General features: G+C 39.9%; 1 protein-coding gene across 2 annotated transcripts; it reads left to right on the top strand.

Moving 5' to 3' along the window:
• The first annotated feature begins 370 nt into the window (after positions 1-370).
• On the top strand, positions 371-21,353 carry clip1a (CAP-GLY domain containing linker protein 1a). 2 transcript variants are annotated; one of them, XM_079451210.1, is made up of 35 exons: positions 371-553; positions 3,683-3,921; positions 4,053-4,552; positions 4,653-4,777; positions 4,887-5,103; positions 5,361-5,558; positions 6,377-6,480; positions 6,571-6,631; positions 7,690-7,794; positions 8,759-9,643; positions 11,070-11,165; positions 11,325-11,382; positions 11,469-11,552; positions 11,661-11,817; positions 11,967-12,132; positions 12,315-12,530; positions 12,863-13,003; positions 13,089-13,174; positions 13,273-13,393; positions 13,496-13,548; positions 13,648-13,765; positions 13,857-13,942; positions 14,159-14,279; positions 14,376-14,428; positions 14,537-14,654; positions 14,861-14,946; positions 15,145-15,265; positions 15,443-15,495; positions 16,390-16,507; positions 17,135-17,187; positions 17,278-17,395; positions 17,522-17,669; positions 17,871-17,923; positions 18,617-18,744; positions 20,141-21,353. In XM_079451210.1, exons 2-35 carry the CDS (start codon positions 3,831-3,833, stop codon positions 20,367-20,369), a joined length of 5,067 nt encoding a protein of 1,688 aa, XP_079307336.1. In that variant the 5' UTR covers positions 371-553; positions 3,683-3,830; the 3' UTR covers positions 20,370-21,353. The 2 variants fall into 2 exon arrangements, with proteins under 2 accessions (XP_079307336.1, XP_079307337.1); XM_079451211.1 differs by lacking the exon at positions 7,690-7,794 and having other exon boundaries at positions 404-553.
• The last annotated feature ends 334 nt before the right edge of the window (positions 21,354-21,687 follow it).

The following is a 21,687-nucleotide window of genomic DNA, read 5'->3' on the forward strand; positions in this document are numbered from 1 at the left end:
AGATTACGTCCACACATCGAATCACGCTGCACGCTCCAAGGCGTTTCACTGGGACTTTAATGCCCGTATTAAATGCGCCCTTGTAAGTGCGCAGCCTTCGCAGTGGGCCGTGCCGTTTAGTTCCTCCTTTGGTGTATTTGGCCTTCCATACTTAAGCTTTCCATAGGTTTGTGCTGCCGTCGTGCACTCGGAAATTCGATAATTCCTACTTCATCTCGGAAATACTTGATGTCACGGTGCTCTTTTACCGTTAGCTGATACTTGTCAAGTTTTCTACTAATTCACAAGTAACATTAATAACGTTAATAAAATGTTAATAACGTTACTAGATCCAGTGAAGTGGGAATTATCGAGTTTCCGAGGGATCCGCGGTGTTTAGGCGGGGCCGAATCGACGTCACTACGCCACGCGTTTCCCCGCTGAAGTGGGCGCCTGAACGCACCGGTGTAATCCTCAACCCACGCGGCAGTCGAGCCAAGTGGATCAGAGATCATTCGGGGGGATTCATATCTTCATTTTGTCACAGCACCGCGCGGGTGGGACGCACCGGCAGGTGAGTGAGCGCGTGAACGATCAAACGCCCGTTTCCGTGTCCAGGAACGCGCCTTCATCGCTTTGAAGTTCCAGTCAGAATTTCCCTTCAGGTTGTGCCTCGGCCCTCGATCGGTAAACCGTAAACCTATTCGATCACCCCTCCTCGTATTTACGTGTATTGGTTTTTGTCTTAAAACGCGTCGATCTTGGATATTCAGCGAATAGGCAGTGCGCTTTATTACCTCAGATCTGTGGTCAGTCAGTCAGTCAGTCAGTCAGTGACATTGCGGGAAGTCGGACTTGTGAACTTCCATGTTTATCCCGTACGTGTAACGATAGTGTTTTAGGAAGCGGTCGTGTTGGGGTGAAACATAACGTTACTTGTATTCAATGTAAGCTAAGCTAACTTGTTGTTACGTCGTGAGTTTAACTTTTCAAAAAGCTACGCGTCGGCTGCGCGTTTCTCCTTTAAACTGCTTAGCATTCGCCGTCAAACATATTGTTTGAAATCCCAAAGCAGGCTTGATAATTGATCGAGTGCTGACATGCATCTGTTTGATCCTCATAATCCAGATGTGGCACCTGATCACATGCTGCAGTGGAGTTCGTGCCAAAAATACTTGTTGCTGATGGAAGTGTGTGTGACTGTGGACACTAGCATGTGACGTTAGCATAACAGTGTCAGTTTTCATCGTCTGACATTACGAAATAGCGTCATTAATGGAATAAATGCGCAATATGACATTATTAGTAGGTTTGTGTGTCGTTGTAGGACTGTGGTTTTATAGCAGCACGGTTCAGTTTGCTTATGAGAAATGTGAAGGTCTTTAAACTTGTATATGTCTGTAGGGCAAAGTAAAAGTCCAGGTGGTGTCACAGAGGAAGTCAGGAGCGTGTCATCTTTGATAAAAGCTTATTTATACGTATTAATATAAAAGCGTGTGTATTGTTTGAGTTATGATCTCTCTGTTTAAATTTGCTCAAAGGTTCCCCCCTAAATACTTTCATTAACACTTGTATGGTTTTCTTCTGCAACGCACCAATTTGTACATTTTGGCCGATAAACATAACGGATGAATCTTTAACATTGGAAGTCGATGACCGATTATTGGCCGATATACAATATCTAGAATGTTAATATTGCATTTCTTAAGACTGAAACAAAAGGCAAAAGTGGACAACTGCTTTTATATGAAAACAAGGTTACTGTTAGGTCTCTTATTTCCCCCTGAAAATGTGCCAAGCTAACTTTACACTAGTTAAAGATTATTTAACCCGCAAACCTTTCTGGTATATTTTTTATTCAACAAACAAATGTTCTTCCAGAGTAACCCAGAAAAGTGTTCTCAATAGCCACGAGTCTAACAGGTCTCAAGACAGAAAGCATTCAGACAGCAGTCTCTTATTCAAGCAATATGCTTTTGTTCCTATAATCTATACATTCATAAATACTGTATCTACAATGTTTTGCTAATAGCAGTAAGTGAATGATCACGACAGAAAGACAGAACTGTACTGTATATGAACTGTGAGCTGCGGAAATGATTTATGATTTGTCAGCTATAATATATCGGCCCTTAATTTTTATTATCGTCCGATACCAAAAACAATAAAACGACCATTTATCGTCCGATATGCCCGATAATTCATTGTGCATCCCAAATCAAAATGTGTACACACATGTGATTTTCTTTTTATAATATATATAAAAATATTAACGTTCTGTAAATGATATCAGAAAAAAGTGTAGGCTTTTCTGCTCCAAAAACGTTTTCCGAAAGCTGCTTGGTATGTGTTTTCTATTTATGATCGCAATACACGATCAGATATTTAGATTAAGGTCAAACAAGCGTGTAGTAGATACAGCATATTTATTTTCCATGTAGAATGATTTCACACAGATTCTGAAAAAAATGATTTAGACGCGGGCTCATTTTGCTTGTACCGGATTAGATTTTAAACGTTTTACATACAGAAACACTGCCGTAAAATCTGTCCTTAATACGCCGTAGTCTGTTCTGTTGTGACCTTTAATCTGCCCTTAATATACGCTGCGCTACTATGTCCAAAATGTTTTCAATTGATCTCTAACCAGCGGATAAAGATGACCTTCTGATACATTAATGCTTCTGTATTGTTGGTGTTAAAATATTTAGGTCTATTTTTACGCATTTAATACTTATAGCATCAAGTAATCGAGTCAGTGAGTCTTTGTTTATTCATATTCCCAAACTCCTTTGCTCATTTTCCTTGTATCACACAGCATCGGTTGATGTTTTTATGTGTTATTTGTGAGTATGATTTGTTTGATCATATGGAGCTGTTTGTATCACTTTCAGAGTACTTGTGTGACAGTTTTGATCTGTTATTCATTGAGTAAATAGATAATTTGACAAAGAAATGGTGATCGAGATGTTTTTTTACACAGTCTCAAAGCATTTCAGTGGAGCTAGTATGTCAGTAGTCTAATAATAACCCGATGGAAATGTTATTTTCTCCTAGCGACAGACGGTGTACAATACACAAAGGTTATTTAGCCAGCCGGCAGTCTCCGATATTAAAACTGATTCTAGTTCAGCACTCTTTTAGGTGTTTAAAATATAATCTTGCACCGTAAACTCATGATTTTGGCATGTACAGATTACAGACAATATTGTTTATGTTCCATATATAATGGTTTATTTCAATATAAGAACTTGAAGAAAAGAGAGCTGCTAACCAGTTTGCTGATTATGAGTAATTGAATTGCTCGGTCTAGTCTCACATTGGTTGTTATGTGCACTTCTTGTTTTTTAATTCCTCTTTTGTACTAGGGATGCGAAGATCAGGGTACCGATTTCTTGTCATCATGATCAGCCGATCCCGATTCCAATGCGTCAAGCTTTATATAACTGATATGTAATCTCTTTGATCATCGTTAACCTATTTTCAGTTCAATTCAAACTATAGATGTTGCCTTTGAGGAATTGTCTTTGTCTGCACTTCACGACGATATAAACACATGAACTTCATATCCAGAGTTGCTATGAGAGTTTATTTTACGAGCATTTTACTAGTCAATAAAAACATTATTGATTCTGTAACTTGAACACACAATATTATCAATGCATTTAACGACGCAAAGTATTTCTCTTGTTTCTCACAACAGGTCCATTGCTGCACTCTTTTCTCCCTCAGTTTTTTCTTTTCTTTTTCTTTTTTATTGGTTCGCTTCTGATGCATTGACTGAAGCAGTCTGTACTGTAGCAGCTGAGTCAATGTGTCAACGATAGACGGATGACAGATTTCGAGCAACCATGAGTACAGCAAAGCCCAGTGGACTCAAAGCACCCAGCAAAATCGGCAAACCAGCCAGCGCTGGGTCCACGAAAACATCTCCCTCTGCAGGTAATGGACCTCCTGTTTCACCAAGGCATGTTTTAATTTAATGACGAATGTAGCATGCTGGTATTTTAGTGTGCTAAAAGTTTTTAGTTCTTTAGTTAAGAACATCCCTTTCAATTACTTTATTTGGACAGGTCCTCCTAAACCAACTGCGAGTGACAAATCCTCAGCTGAAGCTCAGGATGCAGGAGAGCAGTTCAAGGTCGGAGATCGCGTCTGGGTTAATGGCAACAAGCCAGGCGTCGTTCAGTTTCTCGGAGAGACCCAGTTTGCCCCGGGACAGTGGGCGGGCATCGTGCTGGATGAGCCAATTGGGAAGAACGATGGCTCTGTGTCGGGCGTGCGCTATTTTCAGTGCGAACCATTAAAGGGGATTTTCACTCGCCCCTCCAAACTGTCCTGCACTGAAGGGGAGGAGAACGGGACGGCGACGGCCCCACCGTCACGTGCGGCGTCACCCACCCCCTCCACCGCATCAACCTCGGCTACGACCAAGAAACCAGCCACGCCCACCAAAACCAATGCTCCGCCCTCAGAGCTAGTGCGATCAAAGAGTGAATCCGTGTCGAATCTGTCGGAAAGTGGTTCGGTAAAGAAAGGAGAACGAGAGCTGAAGATCAATGAACGGGTGCTGGTGAGTGTTACACGATGATGTGATAAATAAATACAAATGATGTTTATTTAAATGGTATCCCAGGTTTAAGCAGTGTGGTGTGTTTTTCATGTATGTTTAGGTTGCTGGCACGAAAGCTGGTGTGGTGCGTTTCTTAGGTCAAACTGATTTTGCTAAGGGTGAATGGTGTGGCGTTGAGCTGGACGAGCCCTTGGGAAAGAATGACGGCGCTGTGGCTGGTACCAGGTACATTTCTGTACACAATTCTATAATAAGTCCTATATGTATATTATGTCCTGTTGTCATGACGAATAGACCGTTTAGAGTTAACACGCATGTGTGTTTGTGTCATCAGGTATTTCCAGTGTCAGCCCAAGTACGGACTGTTTGCACCAGTGCATAAGGTGATGCGGATCGGTTTCCCCTCCACCACCCCGGCCAAGGCCAAGACGACCGCACGGAAGATTGTGACCACGCCAGGAGGACTGAAGCGCAGCCCAAGTGCCTCCTCAATCAGCTCCATGAGCTCGGTCACCTCGTCCGTCAGCTGCAAGCCGAGCCGCACGGGACTGGTGAGATGCACGCACACCTGCATGCGCACGTGTTTTTGATTTTGAGCAGTGAGCTGATGGAATGGCTTACTGACAACTGTCTTTGTACATTAAACGGGTGATAGAGGAGAGAGTTTGTTTAAATAATAAAATAAGTTAGTTTAGTGTTAAAAAATGTGTCTGATAATCCACACCTAATGCAGTTGGACACAGTACCGAATGAATGTTTCGTGAATGAGACAACATGAGATTTATTATTTTGAGTTTCCCCCCTGAAGCTCACAGAGACGTCCTCGAGGTACTCGCGGAAGATCTCGGGCACCACGGCCCTTCAGGAGGCCCTGAAGGAGAAACAGCAACACATCGAGCAGCTCCTCGCCGAGCATGACCAGGAGCGAGCCGAGGTTGCCAAGGCAACCAGCCATGTGGGTGAAATGGAGCAGGAGCTGGTGTTGCTGAGGGAAGGCCAGGAGCAGGTGAAGGGCAGCTGTACTTCTCGTATCCGTTTTCAGTGTTGCTTTCTAGTTCTTGACATTTTTCAATTCACTGTGATCACAGTGAAGTATGGCATGTCGTTTTTGTTGTTTTGTTCTTCCCAAAACTCCAGTGGTCCCAATTCCATCATGTATGTGTTGGTTTTGTGTCTGGTGGATCTTGCAATTATCTTGTCATTTATTTTGACTTCGAAACCAGCATAGGCTGGGTTAGGAATGTTTTGACGCTGGTTTGACCAGTTTAATCCAGCTAAGGACCAGGATCAAAACAAACAGACTTGACTCTGTTTGTAATTAGACGAAACAAGCATTTAAAACGTACAGGACCAATATGTCTCTATGATTTTATGACATAATTCCGCATTTGAGCTTCACATTAGATTCCAGGCTGTGAGGTAAACTAAACACTAATTGCTGTACTAAATGGGAGAAAAGACACTCACTATGTCCCACCCTCACTTCCTGTTTTAGTACAATTTACATCAGTGCAATGTTTCGCATTGCGATTGGGATTCGATTTCGATTAATCGCACAGCCCCCTTGATTAATCGTGATTAATCGTTTAACACATTAATGTCATGCATGTGAAGGATTTTTGTGCAATTGTAACTGGGTGATGCCATCTAAAGTATTTTTTGGCTTATAAGCAAGACACTTATTTGGTTAAATGAAAAAATCAAAGTTTTAATGAACATATGCAAATAAGTATTTCTTGTCAGCTATGTCAAACACACTAAAAAATAGAATTATATATGTAATATGTTATAACATAAAGTTGTTGTTTTCACGTGTTTGTGCAGTACGTGTTGGAGATGGAGGCCAAGATGGACCAGCTGCGAGGGCTTGTGGAGGCTGCAGACAGAGAAAAGGTGGAGCTTATGAACCAGCTAGAGGAGGAGAAGAGGTGCAGTATCACAAAACTCTCCAAAGGACTTTAAAAGGAGACCTAGTGCACACAAAGTGAAATTCTCATGAAGAATGGTTGTTTCTACAGGAGGGTGGAGGACCTGCAGTTTCGAGTGGAAGAAGCTTGTATTACCAAAGGAGATTTGGAGGTATTTAAAGCGTCTCGCTCTCATGATTCAGGTGTTATTAAGGTGTAGGTTTTACTGGTTCTTCACACTGTCACTTGTATCCATGTTCATCTCTATTAAATGAAGTGAATCCGGACACACTCTGTTAAAGCTCTTCTCATTCATTTGATTTGACAGTGTACAAGAATGAAGTCGTACATCGTTACAATTTATGACATGGGTCTGTACACATTTTTCACTGATTTAAACTCTCAAATAGTTTTAATTGGCCACTAACCTTAAATATGACCAAGCCTTTACCTCATCTGCGGTTTTTCTATGTGATTTTGTGTTTATAGCATCTCAAGTCGATGATACACAAAATGTTTAATGAAACTAATCTGTTACTGTATGTTTTCTGTCTTCATGTGTTGTGTTTGTGAGTTTAAACTGATGCATTATTTTCAACCCTCATTCATTCGTTTTCAGATCATCACACAAATGAATAGATTCCTTCATTTTGAATGAATGTCTGCCTATTAATCATTTTGTTTTGCGATTGTGACATTTTGCCACGGTCAATAGAAATTATTTAGACTTTTTAACATGTTCTTTGATTTATTATGTCATTAGTATAATTTAACGTAAAACAATTAGCGAATAGATTTGAGATAGAAAATCAAAGCTAAATCTCAAAACATTACTATCACAAATAAAGTTGACTGAACATCACATCTTAAAAGATGAAAAATAATGTGACTTTGTGCTTTTATAAATGTTGGGTAGCAGGTCTCATTGAATATTTCCTCATATTGTTTGTGTCCAACATATGATTTTTTTGTTTTTATTACACTCTCTCTCTCTCTCTCTCAATCATCACTCACTGTAACGTTGCATGAGCGTGTTTTTATTTCTGTGTTCATCATCAGCATGTTAATAACATTTACCCAGAACATTTCACCTTCCTCAACTCTCTTGCGTTTTTTTCACGTCCTTTCCTTGTCGTGCTTACGCTCTGCACTTCACGTCCCTCTGCATCAGGCTGGCATGTGATGGTGGCACTGGTTGTGTTTCTTCCTCTCCCCCTTCTGTACTAACAGACGCAGACGCGACTGGAGCATGCCCTCCTAAAGGAGCTAGAACAGAGTCTGCTCTTTGAAAAGACCAAAGCTGAGACACTTCAGAGGGAGTTGGAGGACTCAAGGGTAATGGATCTCCACCTGGGCCAGGGATCACTGAATCACGTTTTCCTGTGGTTTTAGACTCATTAGGGTGTTAGTAAGGCATGCACACTGCATGTCGCTCAATAATCGATTACAACATTACTAACACACGCTAAATATCTTAGTGCTGGAATTTCAGTGGGCTGTATGTGTGTATATGCTACATGGGCATTGGTATGTGGACCCACACCTTCCTACATTTGGCTTTTTTAGCAGGTGCAAAAAATCAGGCCCTGTCTTCTTGCAAAATGGGCTGCACGTTTTCTCTCAACATGACAGCGACTTGCAGATATTAGCTCTTTAAAAGGCACATATATGTTCAGAGGTCTGTATATACTTTTGGCCATGTGATTTGTACATTCATACATAAGAACAGAATTGTAGACAATTGGTAGTGTCATTACCTAGAAACCTAGAAATTAGAGCAAGACATTAGTATGGAATTGATGTCTATCTCAATCACAGCATTTAAATAATAGTTTTAAAGCTGCAATCTGTAACTTTTTGCCTCTCTGTCGCCATCTCCGTTTGAAACATAAAATTGCAGGTTACTTCCGGAGTTATTTTCTTATTGATGGTTGACAACGTGACGGTCAGTTAATTATGAACATTTTAGAGAATGTAAAATTACAGATGTTCTTTATATAAAATCAGTAGATATTGTGATAATATAATTGCTTTGAATTATTTTGGGCATGATAACCGTGACGTGAAAATCTGATGCTGAATTATAAATCATTAAACGTGGTGAATCCTGGTAAGGTATGGGATTCGTTATGTACTTACTCAACACCTGATACATACAGCACATACTCAATACATAGTCACAGATTGTAGCTTTAACCTCAAAAGACAATCCTATTCATACATTAATTGTTTTAATTCATCCGCATACTTTCAGCAAATATCGTTTTGTGGAAACCTCTCTTCCTTCCCTGTCCTTTAGGTGGCCACGGTCTCTGAGAAGTCCCGTATCTTGGAGTTGGAGAGGGATCTGGCTTTGAGAGACAAGGAGGTAGCTGCCCTCCGCAAGCCTCTAGAAGCTGGAAAGGACGGGGTCACCGAGGACTCCACTGTGGCATCTCTCCAGGAGGAGCTGTGTTCACTCCGTACGCAGCTGGCGGCCCAAAGCGCCAGTCACCAGGCTGAACTCTCAGCCCTGCGGGAGACGCTCGAAGCCAGAGAGAAAGGACATGGCGAGGCCTTAACGCAGCTTCAAGAAGCCTCCAGTCGTTTGGCGAAGGGAAACGAACAGCTTTGCGTCCGGCTCTCGCAGGCCGAGGAAGAAAATGTAAGCACGGTGGAGCAGTGGCGCACTAAACTGGCGACGGCCGAAGCGTCCCACCAGAAAGTCTTGGAGGAGATCAAATATTCCTCCGGAGCCGGTGAAGCCGAGCTGGTGGAACAACGAGCCGCTCTGGAACAGTTGAAAGCATCACATAAACTGGAACTAGACGAGGTTGTTCAAAAGCACACTGCTGACTCCTCGGGATGGGCGAACGAAACCAAAGAGCTCCGGATGCATCTCCACAAGGTCACGGAGGAGAAGGAGCATCTGGAGGAGTCGCTGCGAGCCAATCTTGAGAAAACTGAAGAGCAGCACCTGGTGGAGATGGAAGACGTCTTGGGAAAACTGCACACGGCTGAACTCAGGGTAAAAGAGCTGGAGGAGGTGGGGGGTAAGTTGCAGGATAAGGGGCGTGAGGCTCAGGAGCTGAACGATGCCCTTCAGATGCTGCGGGCGCAGCACAGTGAAGGTAACCAGGAGATGCAGAGACTGTTGGCTCAGGTAGAGGAGACAAAGACCAAAGGCAGATCTCAGGAGGCGAAGGTAGGGCTTCATGTCCATTTGTGACATTTTTTGACTGCAAGACCAAAAACATGATGTAATGCTTGAGTGATTCTCACGAAACATTGGGGCGGTAAAGATTTGAATATAAAACATACAAAAAATTACCATAGTTAAGGTAATTGTGTTCTCTACCTTGAATGGCCAATCTTAATTTTGACAAAGGAATTAATTATTTATTTTATTGCTTTTTCTGCTTAAATAACTGTAACGTGTCAGAGTGCCGCAGTATATGTTGTAATTTCAACCGAGTGAAATTAAAATATTGTAAAAAAACAATTGGACTTTCTACTAGATGTTGTCATATGACAAACAAATGATTGATAGAATATTCATGTATAGTAAAAATGAAGAAAAAGTGAAAGAAAGAAGTGTCCAGGACTAATATTCTCATCCTCCGTAACGTTTTTTTAAAGACTGTTTAAATGCACACAAATATATTTACATTAAGTTTGATTTTATGCGAGAGAACACATCTTGCAGTACCTTTCAAATGGCTAACAAGTTAACAAATGACTTTATTTTCTCCTGTAAAAATGCTCTTTTCACGCTCTGTACACAACTTTTCATTACTGATATTGGTAGTTTTCCACATTTAAAGAAATGTACATGTGTAATCTTCTATTAAAATATTATTAATAAATGTCTTATTATGGATGATTAATAAAAACGTGTTTAAGGCCGATTCACTATTTCGCAAATAGATGTCGATCCGGTCGCAATGTGCAATCTGCTTTTTTTTAAGGCACGTCAGTATTGAGATGAAAATAGTTCGACTTTTCAGAATGCCGCACGCGCACTATGAGAAAGCGATCGCGATTGAAACTGCCCCTTACACCAGTATGAATTCAATTTGAAGAAAATCATGTTTGACATTTTAAAACCAAGATTTCGTGAGAATCACCCGCTTAAAGGAATAGTTCACCCAATTATGAAAATTCTTTCATCATTTACTCGCCCTAATGTCACTTCAAACCTGCATGACTTTCTTTGTTCTGCAAAACTCAAAAGATATTTTGAAGAATGTTGGTAACCAAACACCACTGACCCCCTTTGTCTAAACACCAAACCGTTGTGACGTTTCTCAAAATATCTTCTTTTAAATATGCAGGTTTTGAACATCACGAGGGTGACCGAATAATTCAAGAATTTTCCTTTCCGGGTGAACATTTGTAATATCAATACGCTTAATGAAAGAGTGATTTGTGTCAGTGGTCCCGCAGTGAAAAATGCGATCATTCATTCATTCATTCCTTACTTCGTGCATGTAAATGTTTGTTTTCCTATTATTTCAGTTATATTTTAAAGTACCCCTCTGTATGACAGTCATGTTTTGTTGAGTTTGCGTCATTACTCACGTGACCCCTTTCCCATCATTCCTCCATCGTGGTGATGCATCTCCACGCAGGTTGTTGAGTTGAATTCGGTATTAGAGGAGAAAGAACAAAAGTTGAGTGACCTGTTGAAGGAAAAGAGCTCTTTGGAGAATGAAGTTAAAGAGCTGGTAAGTATCTCCGTGTTGAGTTAAGGCTAAGAAATGTTGTGAAGTGTCTGTTGTCTGAATATTGGAATGGAGCATAGCGCTATCATAGCTTTATTGTATGATTTATCACACTGTCCAATTTGATATCCTGCCATATCCTCAAACCTATTCTTTTTCTAGAAGGAGAATCTTGAAACGGCATCTAATGATCAATCCAAATCATCTCAGTCGAATCAAGGTGTGTGTGTGTCTCCAGATATCTCTTGTCCTTTAAGATTTTATCTGCTTTATATTCGATTTGGTAACTATTCATAAATCTGTCAGAGTTACAAGATGAGCTCAAGAAGAAAGAGGAGCAGAGCACATCACTCGCTGCTGAATTACAGGACACCAAGAGTCAACTGGCTGGTCAGTGTTTGTCTATTAAATATGAATCGGAGGGGAAACTGGTCGATGTGTGTTTGTTGGATGTGCATTTGACCGTATGGTTCCATCTGCTGTGGTTTTGACCTTCAGGATTACAAAGAAATCTGAAAGCGAGCGAGGAAAAGCGCGACATGTTGACCAAAGACAAGAGTAAACTCGAGAACGATATCATGGACGTGATGAAGTCATCGGGAGACAGTTCTGCTCAGCTGACAAAGATGAATGAGGAACTCAACCAGAAAGAAAGGTCTGTTGTTACGTTATGAGAAATGGAGTGGACTACATTGAAATAATCATTTTTCCAAAGGACCTAAAATGACATCATACTGCCGGGTGATTTAGTTGTGTTTTAACGGACTACACTGTAAACTCACAGATCTTTCTATCGAATTGCAGAAGACTAGAGGAGCTTCAGAACCAGCTGACGGAGCAGATTGAGAAGATGGCTGAAGCAGAGGAACGCCGGTCACAAGCACAAGTCCAGGCTGAGAAAGAAGCTAAAAAGATGTCTGAAAAACACCAGAAAGAGCTGAACAGCCTACAGGAGAAAATCAAACTTTTGGTGAGAGGCCTACATAACATCTTCTGGGGTGCAAACCATCTAAAGTCTGTCATTATATCTATACTTTTAAACTATGTTCGCACTCATGTCATTCCAAACCTTCTGTGGAACACAAAAAAAGACTTCCATTATATGGACACAAAACCACAGAGACATCAAAATATCTTCTTTTGTGATTGCAGGAGAAGAGTGTCGAAGAACATCAAGCTAAAGCCAAAGACGCAGATGCTTTAAGAGAGAAAGCTCTTGCAGATTCTACAGAACATCATTCAAAAGAAATTCAGGGTTTAATTTCTCAGTTCGAAAAAGCCAAGGCTGAGCTCCGTGCGTCTCAGGAAGAACGTGAGGAGTTAAAGAAACGGGTTGAGGAACTGATGCCTTTCAAAGAAAAAGCTGAGGTGAGACCATAACACCACTTTCTTCAACAGACATGAATGTCCAAGTTTGCTGTTTTTCAGGAAAACCACGGTATTCTTTAAATGATAAAATGCTGTGTTGTCAAAGTTGACAAGCACTTTAAAATACTTTTTATTGGTAAGATATAAGCAAAACCTGGTGACAAATATAGAGGGTGATCAATAATAATGATTTATGACCAAAGATCATGATCACGAAATATGGAGATACAAGGTTTCCAGCGAAACGCAGATTGAAAAAGTGTTTGCATGTCATTCTTAAATCTATGTGAATGTTATGGATGACCGTGTCAGCGGTGTTTATTTTCTCTCAGTCTTTAGAGGAAGCGGCTCAGACCGCACAGACATCGCTGGAGAGTTTGACCCAGCAGAACAACCAGCTGAACAAAGACAAATCTGAGGCTCAGACGATCGAGACACAACTCAAAAACACCGTGCAAGAAATACAATCCAAGGTGAGGAATTGTGTTGTGAAATCTGATATGGTGATTTAAGCTGATGCCAGTCGGATGATGGCTTCTCTGTATATGTTTTCTGTAGCTGGACAGAGTAACAGAGCAGAACTCGCAGTATCAGCAGCAACAGAGTTCAGACGCGGAGAAGATCAACACTCTCGCTACTGAGATGTGAGTGAGCATCTATATTTAGATGTATATTGGTGGTCTTCACTCCGTTTGCTTGTCGTTTGTGTGCGTTTTGAATGTTTGGTGGATGTGTGTTTCAGAGACTCCCTGAAACAGGCGGTTTGTGAAGGAACCCAGGCGGTGGACGCTCTGAAGACGGAGAATGAAAAACTGACCTTAGAACTCTCCAGCAGCCATGAAGACAGTAACATTCTGCTAGATGTATGTAAAACCAGTAACGTAACATAAATGACATACAAAAATCCAAATGTGCTCTGTTTGTGAGATATTAAATGTCTTAATTTCACTGTTATTAAAATGCAGTTGAAGAAGGAGTGTGACAATCTCAACAAACAACTGAAGGAGATGAAAGCCAGGTGAGAATACATTACAAATAAGGATTCATTGCTCTCAGAAATGTATTCGTGTTAATACTGTATTTCACACTCCCATCATTTGCTGTCTCTCGTGCGCAGGGAGAAAACTTTAACAAGCGAAGCGGAGAAAGAGAAAACAGCACTTCAACAATCTCTCCAAACACAGAGTGCCTTGATGTCAGAGAAGGACAAAGAATTCAACTCTCTCAGACAACAGGTGTGTGTCACCTGTATTGTTTGTGACGCGTGTAATATCAGCTAGTCATATGATGTCTGAAATGTCTTTTCTCTGTATATGTTTTCTGTAGCTGGACAGCGTAACAGAGCAAAACTCGCAGTATCAGCAGCAACAGAGTTCAGACGCGGAGAAGATCAACAGTCTCGCTGCTAAGATGTGAGTCATTTCTGCTCGAACACATCACTATTTTCTTGTACACCCATGTTTGTCAAAGTCCCTGTATCTTTCCTATTTAGTTTCCTAAGTAGTGGGACGATACAGAATTTCTTTTACACACCTTCCTGTTTTCTTTTAATGAGCAGTGTCATTTGTTTTATATATATATATACACTATATTAGTGTGTTTGAATGTTTGGTGGATGTGTGTTTCAGAGACTCCCTGAAACAGGCGGTTTGTGAAGGAACCCAGGCGGTGGACGCTCTGAAGACGGAGAATGAAAAACTGACCTTAGAACTCTCCAGCAGCCATGAAGACAGTAACATTCTGCTAGATGTATGTTTTATATCAAATTCACGTATAAATACAGGTGTGTTCTTATTTGCGAAATGTGGCATTTCCTGAATGAATTTCACTGTTATTAAAATGCAGCTGAAGAAGGAGTGTGACCACCTCAATGAACAACTGAAGGAGATGAAAGCCAGGTGAGAAACTAGAGTGTTTCAAGTTTGTAATGTGTGCACTCAAATACACGAGGAACAGGTAGTTGTATTCCCAAAAAAAGAGACATTTTCCTTTTTTGTGATGCGCAGGGAGAAAACTTTAACAAGCGAAGCGGAGAAAGAGAAAACAGAACTTCAACAATCTCTCCAAACACAGAGTGCCTTGATGTCAGAGAAGGACAAAGAATTCAACTCTCTCAGACAACAGGTGACATCTTGTTTGCATTGAACTGTATAAATAAAAATGGAGTTTTGCTCTAAAGTCACATGAATGGTTAAATAGCTTCGTAATATTTGGTAGAAACGATGCTGAGGTTTTTACATTTCTCCTCTAATGTTTGCTGCTCATTGACTGTGTTTTATTATTTTGTCAAATGATGTCTGAAGTGTTGTCTTTGTATATATTTTCTGTAGCTGGACAGTGTAACGGAGCAGAACTCACAGTATCACCAGAAACAGAGTTCAGACACTGAGAAGATCAACAGTCTCGCTGCTGAGATGTGAGTGAGCATCTACGCACACTGCACTTAATGACTTTATTTGATCAATTACAATCATGTCATTTAAATCTAGTTCTAAAACAAATGTGGTTATTGGTGTCATCACATGCTTTCAAAGTAATGAAACGTGCAAATTGTGACCAAGTTGTCGATGTTATGATGAAGACCGCCTATGCTTATTTGCTTTTCATGTTACAGTGAGATGTTGAAGACGACAGCTGCTGATAAAACCCAGTCGATGGATGCTCTGAAGATTGAGAATGAACGACTGAAGGTGGAACTCACCAGCAGCCTCAAAGACGGTGACGTCATGCTCAACGTATGTTACGAGAAAAACTTTATTGATTTGTTTTGCATGTAAACACAATGTCGGACAGAATAATTCATTTTTGTACCTATAATAGGATATTACAATGCATGAATGAATAAAACAGACGATGAGTTTGACGGATGCAACCTGCCTAAATGTCCTAAATTCTGTTCGCTTTTATTGCAGCTGAAAAAGGAGTGTGAAACGCTCAATGATCAACTAAAGGAGATGAAGGCCAGGTGAGAAACTGAATTTAATCTCATATATTGATGATGACTTGATCGTTTCAAACACACATGAATGAATGTCAGTCCAATCTGCATCACTGGGTGCCGTGCGTGGCAAAGCAATTTGTTAACATAGTCATTACTATTTCCTCCCAAAAATGGAAAATGTGATTAATTTCAGTCGTATTGAAGTGACTCACTTTTTAATACATTACAATTTAACATGGATAAGACATTTTAAAGGGGTCATATGACACGGTTAAAACGAATATTTTTGTTTAGATGTAATGCAATGCAATGTGTAAACACGATACAAGGTTAAAAAACGCTGTATTTTCCACATAACGTGCATGTTTGTATCTCCTCTTTGCCCCGCCTCTCTGAAACACGTAGCTTTTTAAAAAGATCTTCGCTCTGATAAGCGAGGTGTGCTATGATTGGCCAGTGAACCAGTGCGCAGTGATTGGTTGAATACTGCAAGCCTGTAACGGAAATGTAAGGCCTCTTGATTTGGAACCTGATGTTTCAAATATGGTAATTGTACTGACAGGTACTCCCACCTTACTTGCATATACATTTGGGTGGTCTAAAGCGCAAGTTATAGTCGTACGTAGGACCGCTTACCCTACGCCGTAGCCTGACGCGCACCTCTCCAAAAATTTAACATTGTGATTGGTCAGTTTGGCAGCATCGTACTTCCTACTAGGCATTTCCGGCATCGTCATCTTCTGGCAAGTTCAGAGTTCACCAAAGGACAACATGGCGAGTAATTGAATTAAAAGTAACTGTTTTTCTACTTCGATAGGCTTAAACCCCATTAAGATGCGATCAGGTTCCATTGTTGTTCTGTTGCTCAGATTGGTGCGTACAGTACAACAAACATCACGCTCTCTCTTTTGTGAGCAGGGAGAAAACGTCAACAAGTGAAGCAGAGAAAGAGAAAACAGCACTTCAACAATCTCTCCAAACACAGAGTGCCTTGATGTCAGAGAAGGACAAAGAATTAAACTCTCTGAGAAATGAGGTAAAAGTGCTCCCCTGCTCGTTTCTGGGGAGAAGAATGAAAGGCCCACAAATGTAGCCTTTATCTTAAGTTTAGGAGACAACATAATGTGTCTATGAAGGTTCAGCTCAAAATACACCACAGATATTATGCCTGTGAGGAAAAATGGGTGGTTTTATTTGCAAATGAGCTGCTGGTCTCCACCTACTTTCCAGCAGAAAGCGCAAGGCTGTGAGAGTCGGTGCTTCCAGTTACAACAAAAGGGAAGAGAATGGTTATTAATCGCATGAGAAACACGCTCTCGTCTTCAAAAATCCATCATATTGGTTTTGCATAAGAGAGAGTACATAAGACAAACGCGTTATTTGTTTACAAACTTCGGTCCTTACAACGTGCACATTTTTACGGGACAGTTTTTATACGTGACAATACACGGGACAAACACATCATACGTTTAAAAACTGAAAACATGATCAGGGGGACTTTAACATACACAAAATAATGCTATTGAAAATTATTTTTTATAACTAATGATGTCATTTGTTGCACAAATATTGCATGTTCTTATTTCATCGTTTAGCTGCAGTGTTGTCCTCATTTGTTTAGTCATTTGTTAAAGTGTACATCCCTTGTTTTGTCTTGCTGCAGCTCAGAAAGGAGTGTGACACCCTCAAAGATCCGCTGAAGGAGAAGAAGAAGAGGTTTGACACAACCTTTTGTGTAGTTATTTTTATTTTTAATGAATGAATAAATGCAGGACCCACACATCATCCACTGTCTCTTGTGCACAGGGGGAAAACTTCAACCAGTGAAACGGAGAAAGAGAAAACAGCACTTCAACAATCTCTCCAAACACAGAGTGCCTTGATGTCAGAGAAGGACAAAGAATTCAACTCTCTCAGACAACAGGTGACATCTTCTTTGCATTAGATGTGTGAATATGTGTGCAAGTTGCATTTTGCTTTTATTTCCAGTAGAAGCAATAGAAAGCCATTTTAATTGTATTGTTTGTTTGAATGCGACTCGTATGAGTAGATGGCCGATCTGCGTGGTAAACTGCAGGTTCTGCAGTCTGCTGAGAAATCTTACGAGAGCGAGAAACTACAGCTGCAGGAGCGAGTCAAACATCTGGAGAAGAATAACTCTGACGCTCATATCAGCAACCAGGGAGACACCTCCTCAGGTACATCTCTAGACATGTTTGTGTGCTTCATTTAGCATGTTAAATTAAATCGATTACAAAGGTTTACAAAGGCCAAAACTGTACTTTCCAAGGTTATTTGTTGTAACACTTCTGTAAACTGTATATTTTTATGCAAGTTACAAATGTCAGGCATTAAATAATCGTTTCATTAGTGTTACAAACGTGTCTGTTTGGTTTTAGATGACTCCTTTGTGAATCAGTTGAGGGAAGCAAAGGAGAACGCCGTCCATCAGGTGAGCAGATGATTCATATTTTATATACATAAACAGTAACAATAACATTATAAATAATGTAAATATTTTAAAAGGTCTTAAGGCACTTCGTTCTAAACTCTCCACAGATTTGATATAAATACTGTGACTTGACAAATCTAGACAATGTGGTAAAAATAATCTTTCCTTGAAAGGTCCAATGTGTGATTTTCTTTGTAGGATCTATTGACAGAAATGCAATATAATATACATTACTCTGTGTTCAGATGTGTATCAAGACCTTACATAATGAAGCGTTATGCTTTTATGATCTCAGAATGAGCTATGTCTATCTACATACATCACGGGTCCCCTTGCATGGAATTCATCATGTTGTTTCTACAGTAGCCCTAAATGGACAAACTGCTCTATAGGGCATGTTTCGTAAATACATTACCTATTTTGACAAAGAAGCAGCAACGTGATGACATGTTTGTCCTGTGTCAGCCGCCGTAGTGCTTCAAAGAGGTTGAGTGAGCCATTTGTTACAATTCGCAATCTCACCACTAGATGCTGCTAAAATCTCCACATTGTTCCTTAAACTTGAGCAACGTTCTCAGCATGTCAATAAACTTTATTACAGATTTATTGCAGAATATAATGGTAATTCCTCACAGTCCCGGCCTTTTTTTAAAGCAATATGCTTTCAGTAATGAACTGATGTGTTTGTGACAGGTTGAGTTCCTGAACTCGGTTATTGTGGATTTGCAGCAGAAGAATAATGAGCTGAAAGGTAAACTTGAGAAGATGGCTGAGGCTGCACTCAATGGAAACAGTGCAGGTGACACAGAGACGTATAACAGGTGAATGCTTTATTCTTTTTTTTAAATGTTAGTATTAGAATTGTCATTATCACACAGGTCCAATGCAAGATTTATGTTTATATTATTGTGTTTATAACATTTTCAACCTGATACAAACCTTGGGCCAGATTCACATAACATTCTTAAGGAGACTGCCATATTTTTTCTTAAAGTCCCAGTGAAATAAAAAATGACTGCCTATTTTTGAATGAAATATTGCAGCGTTTATGGAAATAAGTTTATCAATGTGGGTCATTCTCTTTTTAAACATTGTGTGACTTCATAATCTTCGGTTAAAATCTGAAAATGCACCTTCCTGTAATGAGTATCCATTTTAGATGAGGTATTTTAGGTGACTTGGGCGGAGCATCCGTTAACTCCTCCCCTTCAATTTCGAGGTCCATTTCAAAATGCCGCAGCTGTTTTAAACACCCAATCAAATCGCAGAGATAGACGAAGCCCCGACCACTATTTTTCTCATTAGAAAATCCATTTCACTCGGAAATGCGTCAAAATACGGAAGTCAAAATTATCGCAACTTCTGGTTCACGGGGACTTTAAATTCTATTTTAAGAAAAGAGTAAAGAATGTTATGTATTCTTGAAAAAACGTCTTAAGCCAGCTTGATTTTAGGAATAAATATAGAATCCCAGTTCTCGAAAAAAAGTTGTCAAGCTTACCATCATAGAAATTAAGACAGCCTCACAGTTGTCTTAAATCTCAAAAGCTTAGATGTTTAAACATGTATTTGGTTGTTTCACATGTGACGTGGATAGTATTGAGCAAGAATCATACTTTTGACATTTACTTGCAATTAAGGAATATTTGTATAATAATAATAATAATAAGGTCTAGCTCCCTTACTTTAGCTTTCATTATTATAAAACAGAGTGCTTTTTACTATTTTATTCTGGGACAAAGTGACTGGAAAGGGAGAGGATTACAAATATTATAGTATAGTAACACACAAAAAGTATTAAATGTATAATTTTTGAACGCTTGCTAACATTTTAAGTAAAGCGTGCGATCGTAAATGCTGTTTAACACATCACATGCTATATGCTATATAACAATTCGAGGTGCTTGTTACACACAACATATACAGTTACAACACAAGCAAGCGAGTGTAATCGTTTACAAAGCATATCATTTTATTCTTACAACAAAAACAAAGATGTTCTCAAGAAAATTTTTGAGAACATTTTAAGAAAAATGTTTGAGAGTTGAACTTACGAACATTCTTACGAACTTCCTATAATTTATCTTATGTTTTGTTTTAAGAACAGTTTCGTGAATCCGGCCCCAGGTTTTAAAATTAAAATAGATTTGAGTCTTTAACAACTAAACAACTACACTATATAAAGGTATTATTACCTGACTTATGTTTTCTCTGCAGTCATACTGAGACGACGGCGAAGAAGAAACCACCTCCCCGTCTCTTCTGTGACATCTGTGATTGCTTTGATCTACACGACACCGAGGACTGTCCCACCCAGGACCAGATGCTCGACTCTCCACCGCACACCACCTATCACGGCAGTCCTAACGAGAAAAGACCTTACTGTGACATCTGCGAGGTCTTCGGCCACTGGACGGACTCCTGCAATGACGATCAAACCTTCTAGAGTTACACTCGCAATACTGCACATGCCTTGAGTCGACAGTGCACAGGAGACTGCATACACGTTTGTTTTCATCATACCCCATGCAAGCCTCAATCTTCAGTCACTTTAAAAGCCAGCGCCTAGAGTTTAATCGACGGCAGTTTTGACCTGCCTCTGTTGCACAGAATGACTGTTAGCAGGATGTTTTTAAAGGAGTAGTTCACACGCAGTGGGTATCGTTTGCTAACCTTTCTATACATTTTCAATGGCACAAATTCAAATTTCTTTCTGTGTGTTGAACATTCGTTCTTCATGAGGGTGAGAGAGGATGAGTGTTGTGTTGACTGTGAGGTTTTTGGTTTGAGGTCTTGTAATGCGGACCTCTTTCGAAAGGGCTACTTGCCTTCTTTCAACGGCCTTTTGCACAGCAAAAAGAAAAGGAATCTGTAAAGAAATACTAAGAGACGATGTTGTTTTAAAATCGTGAATATTTCATTTATTCTTAACAAGAAAGGTATAAATAAAGCGAAATAAATAAATTGGAAAGGAGTACATAAGTATGTTTCAGAATTACTGTTGGAGCCATTTTCAAGGTTTCTAAAGTTTTGCACCAAAACCATCAATTTTCCGTGTTTGTTACTGTTGTACTTTATTGCATTGACTATTGTCGACGTATTTGTTTTCATGTTTGAGAGATAGATATATATATATATGTATGTGTATAGAGGTCAAATGGAAGAAAATCGTATGGAGATAAACATCATTAAATATCTTTTAGTGCATAAATATATATTCTTTGTCATTTTATTTGAGAGCATTTTAACTACATTTACATTTAGTCATTTGGCAGACGCTTTTATACGAAGCGACTTACAGAGGAGGAAACATTGGAAGCAATTATAACAACATAGCCCTTCATCACCCACGGATGTTTAAAAGGAGCTAGCCTGACACGACATGTTTTGGAGAGGGCAGGTCACAATAAACATTGATCGTGAAATTGTTTATGGTGTTGTCAATTATAATTTCTCAACTTAAAGGAACAGTTCACCCACAAAAGAGCACAGAGAAACCATCCACGTCATCACAGTGACTCTTTTCCATTCCTCTCGCCTCCCCACAAGCCCAACCGAAACAATTCTGTCATTTACTCGCCTCTTGAGTGCCAAACCCGTATGTCTTTGTTTTGATGAACACAGAGAAAGATGTTTGGAGGAATGCTTGTACACAAACAGATTGACTCCCATAGTAGGAAACATCTGTGGACCACACATGTGGGTCAGCAAAGGGTTCTGGGGCACCATCCTACTGTGGGGGTCAACGAGGGGCAAAATATCTT

This window comes from Barbatula barbatula, assembly GCF_947034865.1.
Source record: "Barbatula barbatula genome assembly, chromosome: 2".
Lineage (NCBI taxonomy): Eukaryota > Metazoa > Chordata > Actinopteri > Cypriniformes > Nemacheilidae > Barbatula > Barbatula barbatula.

Coding starts and splice junctions, on each gene's coding strand:
- clip1a (XM_079451210.1), top strand. CDS start 3,831: ATGAGTACAGCAAAGCCCAGTGGACTCAAAGCACCCAGCAAAATCGGC. Junction 13,943..14,158: donor AACAGTCTCGCTGCTAAGAT/GTGAGTCATTTC, acceptor TGTGTGTTTCAG/AGACTCCCTGAAACAGGCGG. Junction 17,924..18,616: donor AGGAGAACGCCGTCCATCAG/GTGAGCAGATGA, acceptor TGTTTGTGACAG/GTTGAGTTCCTGAACTCGGT.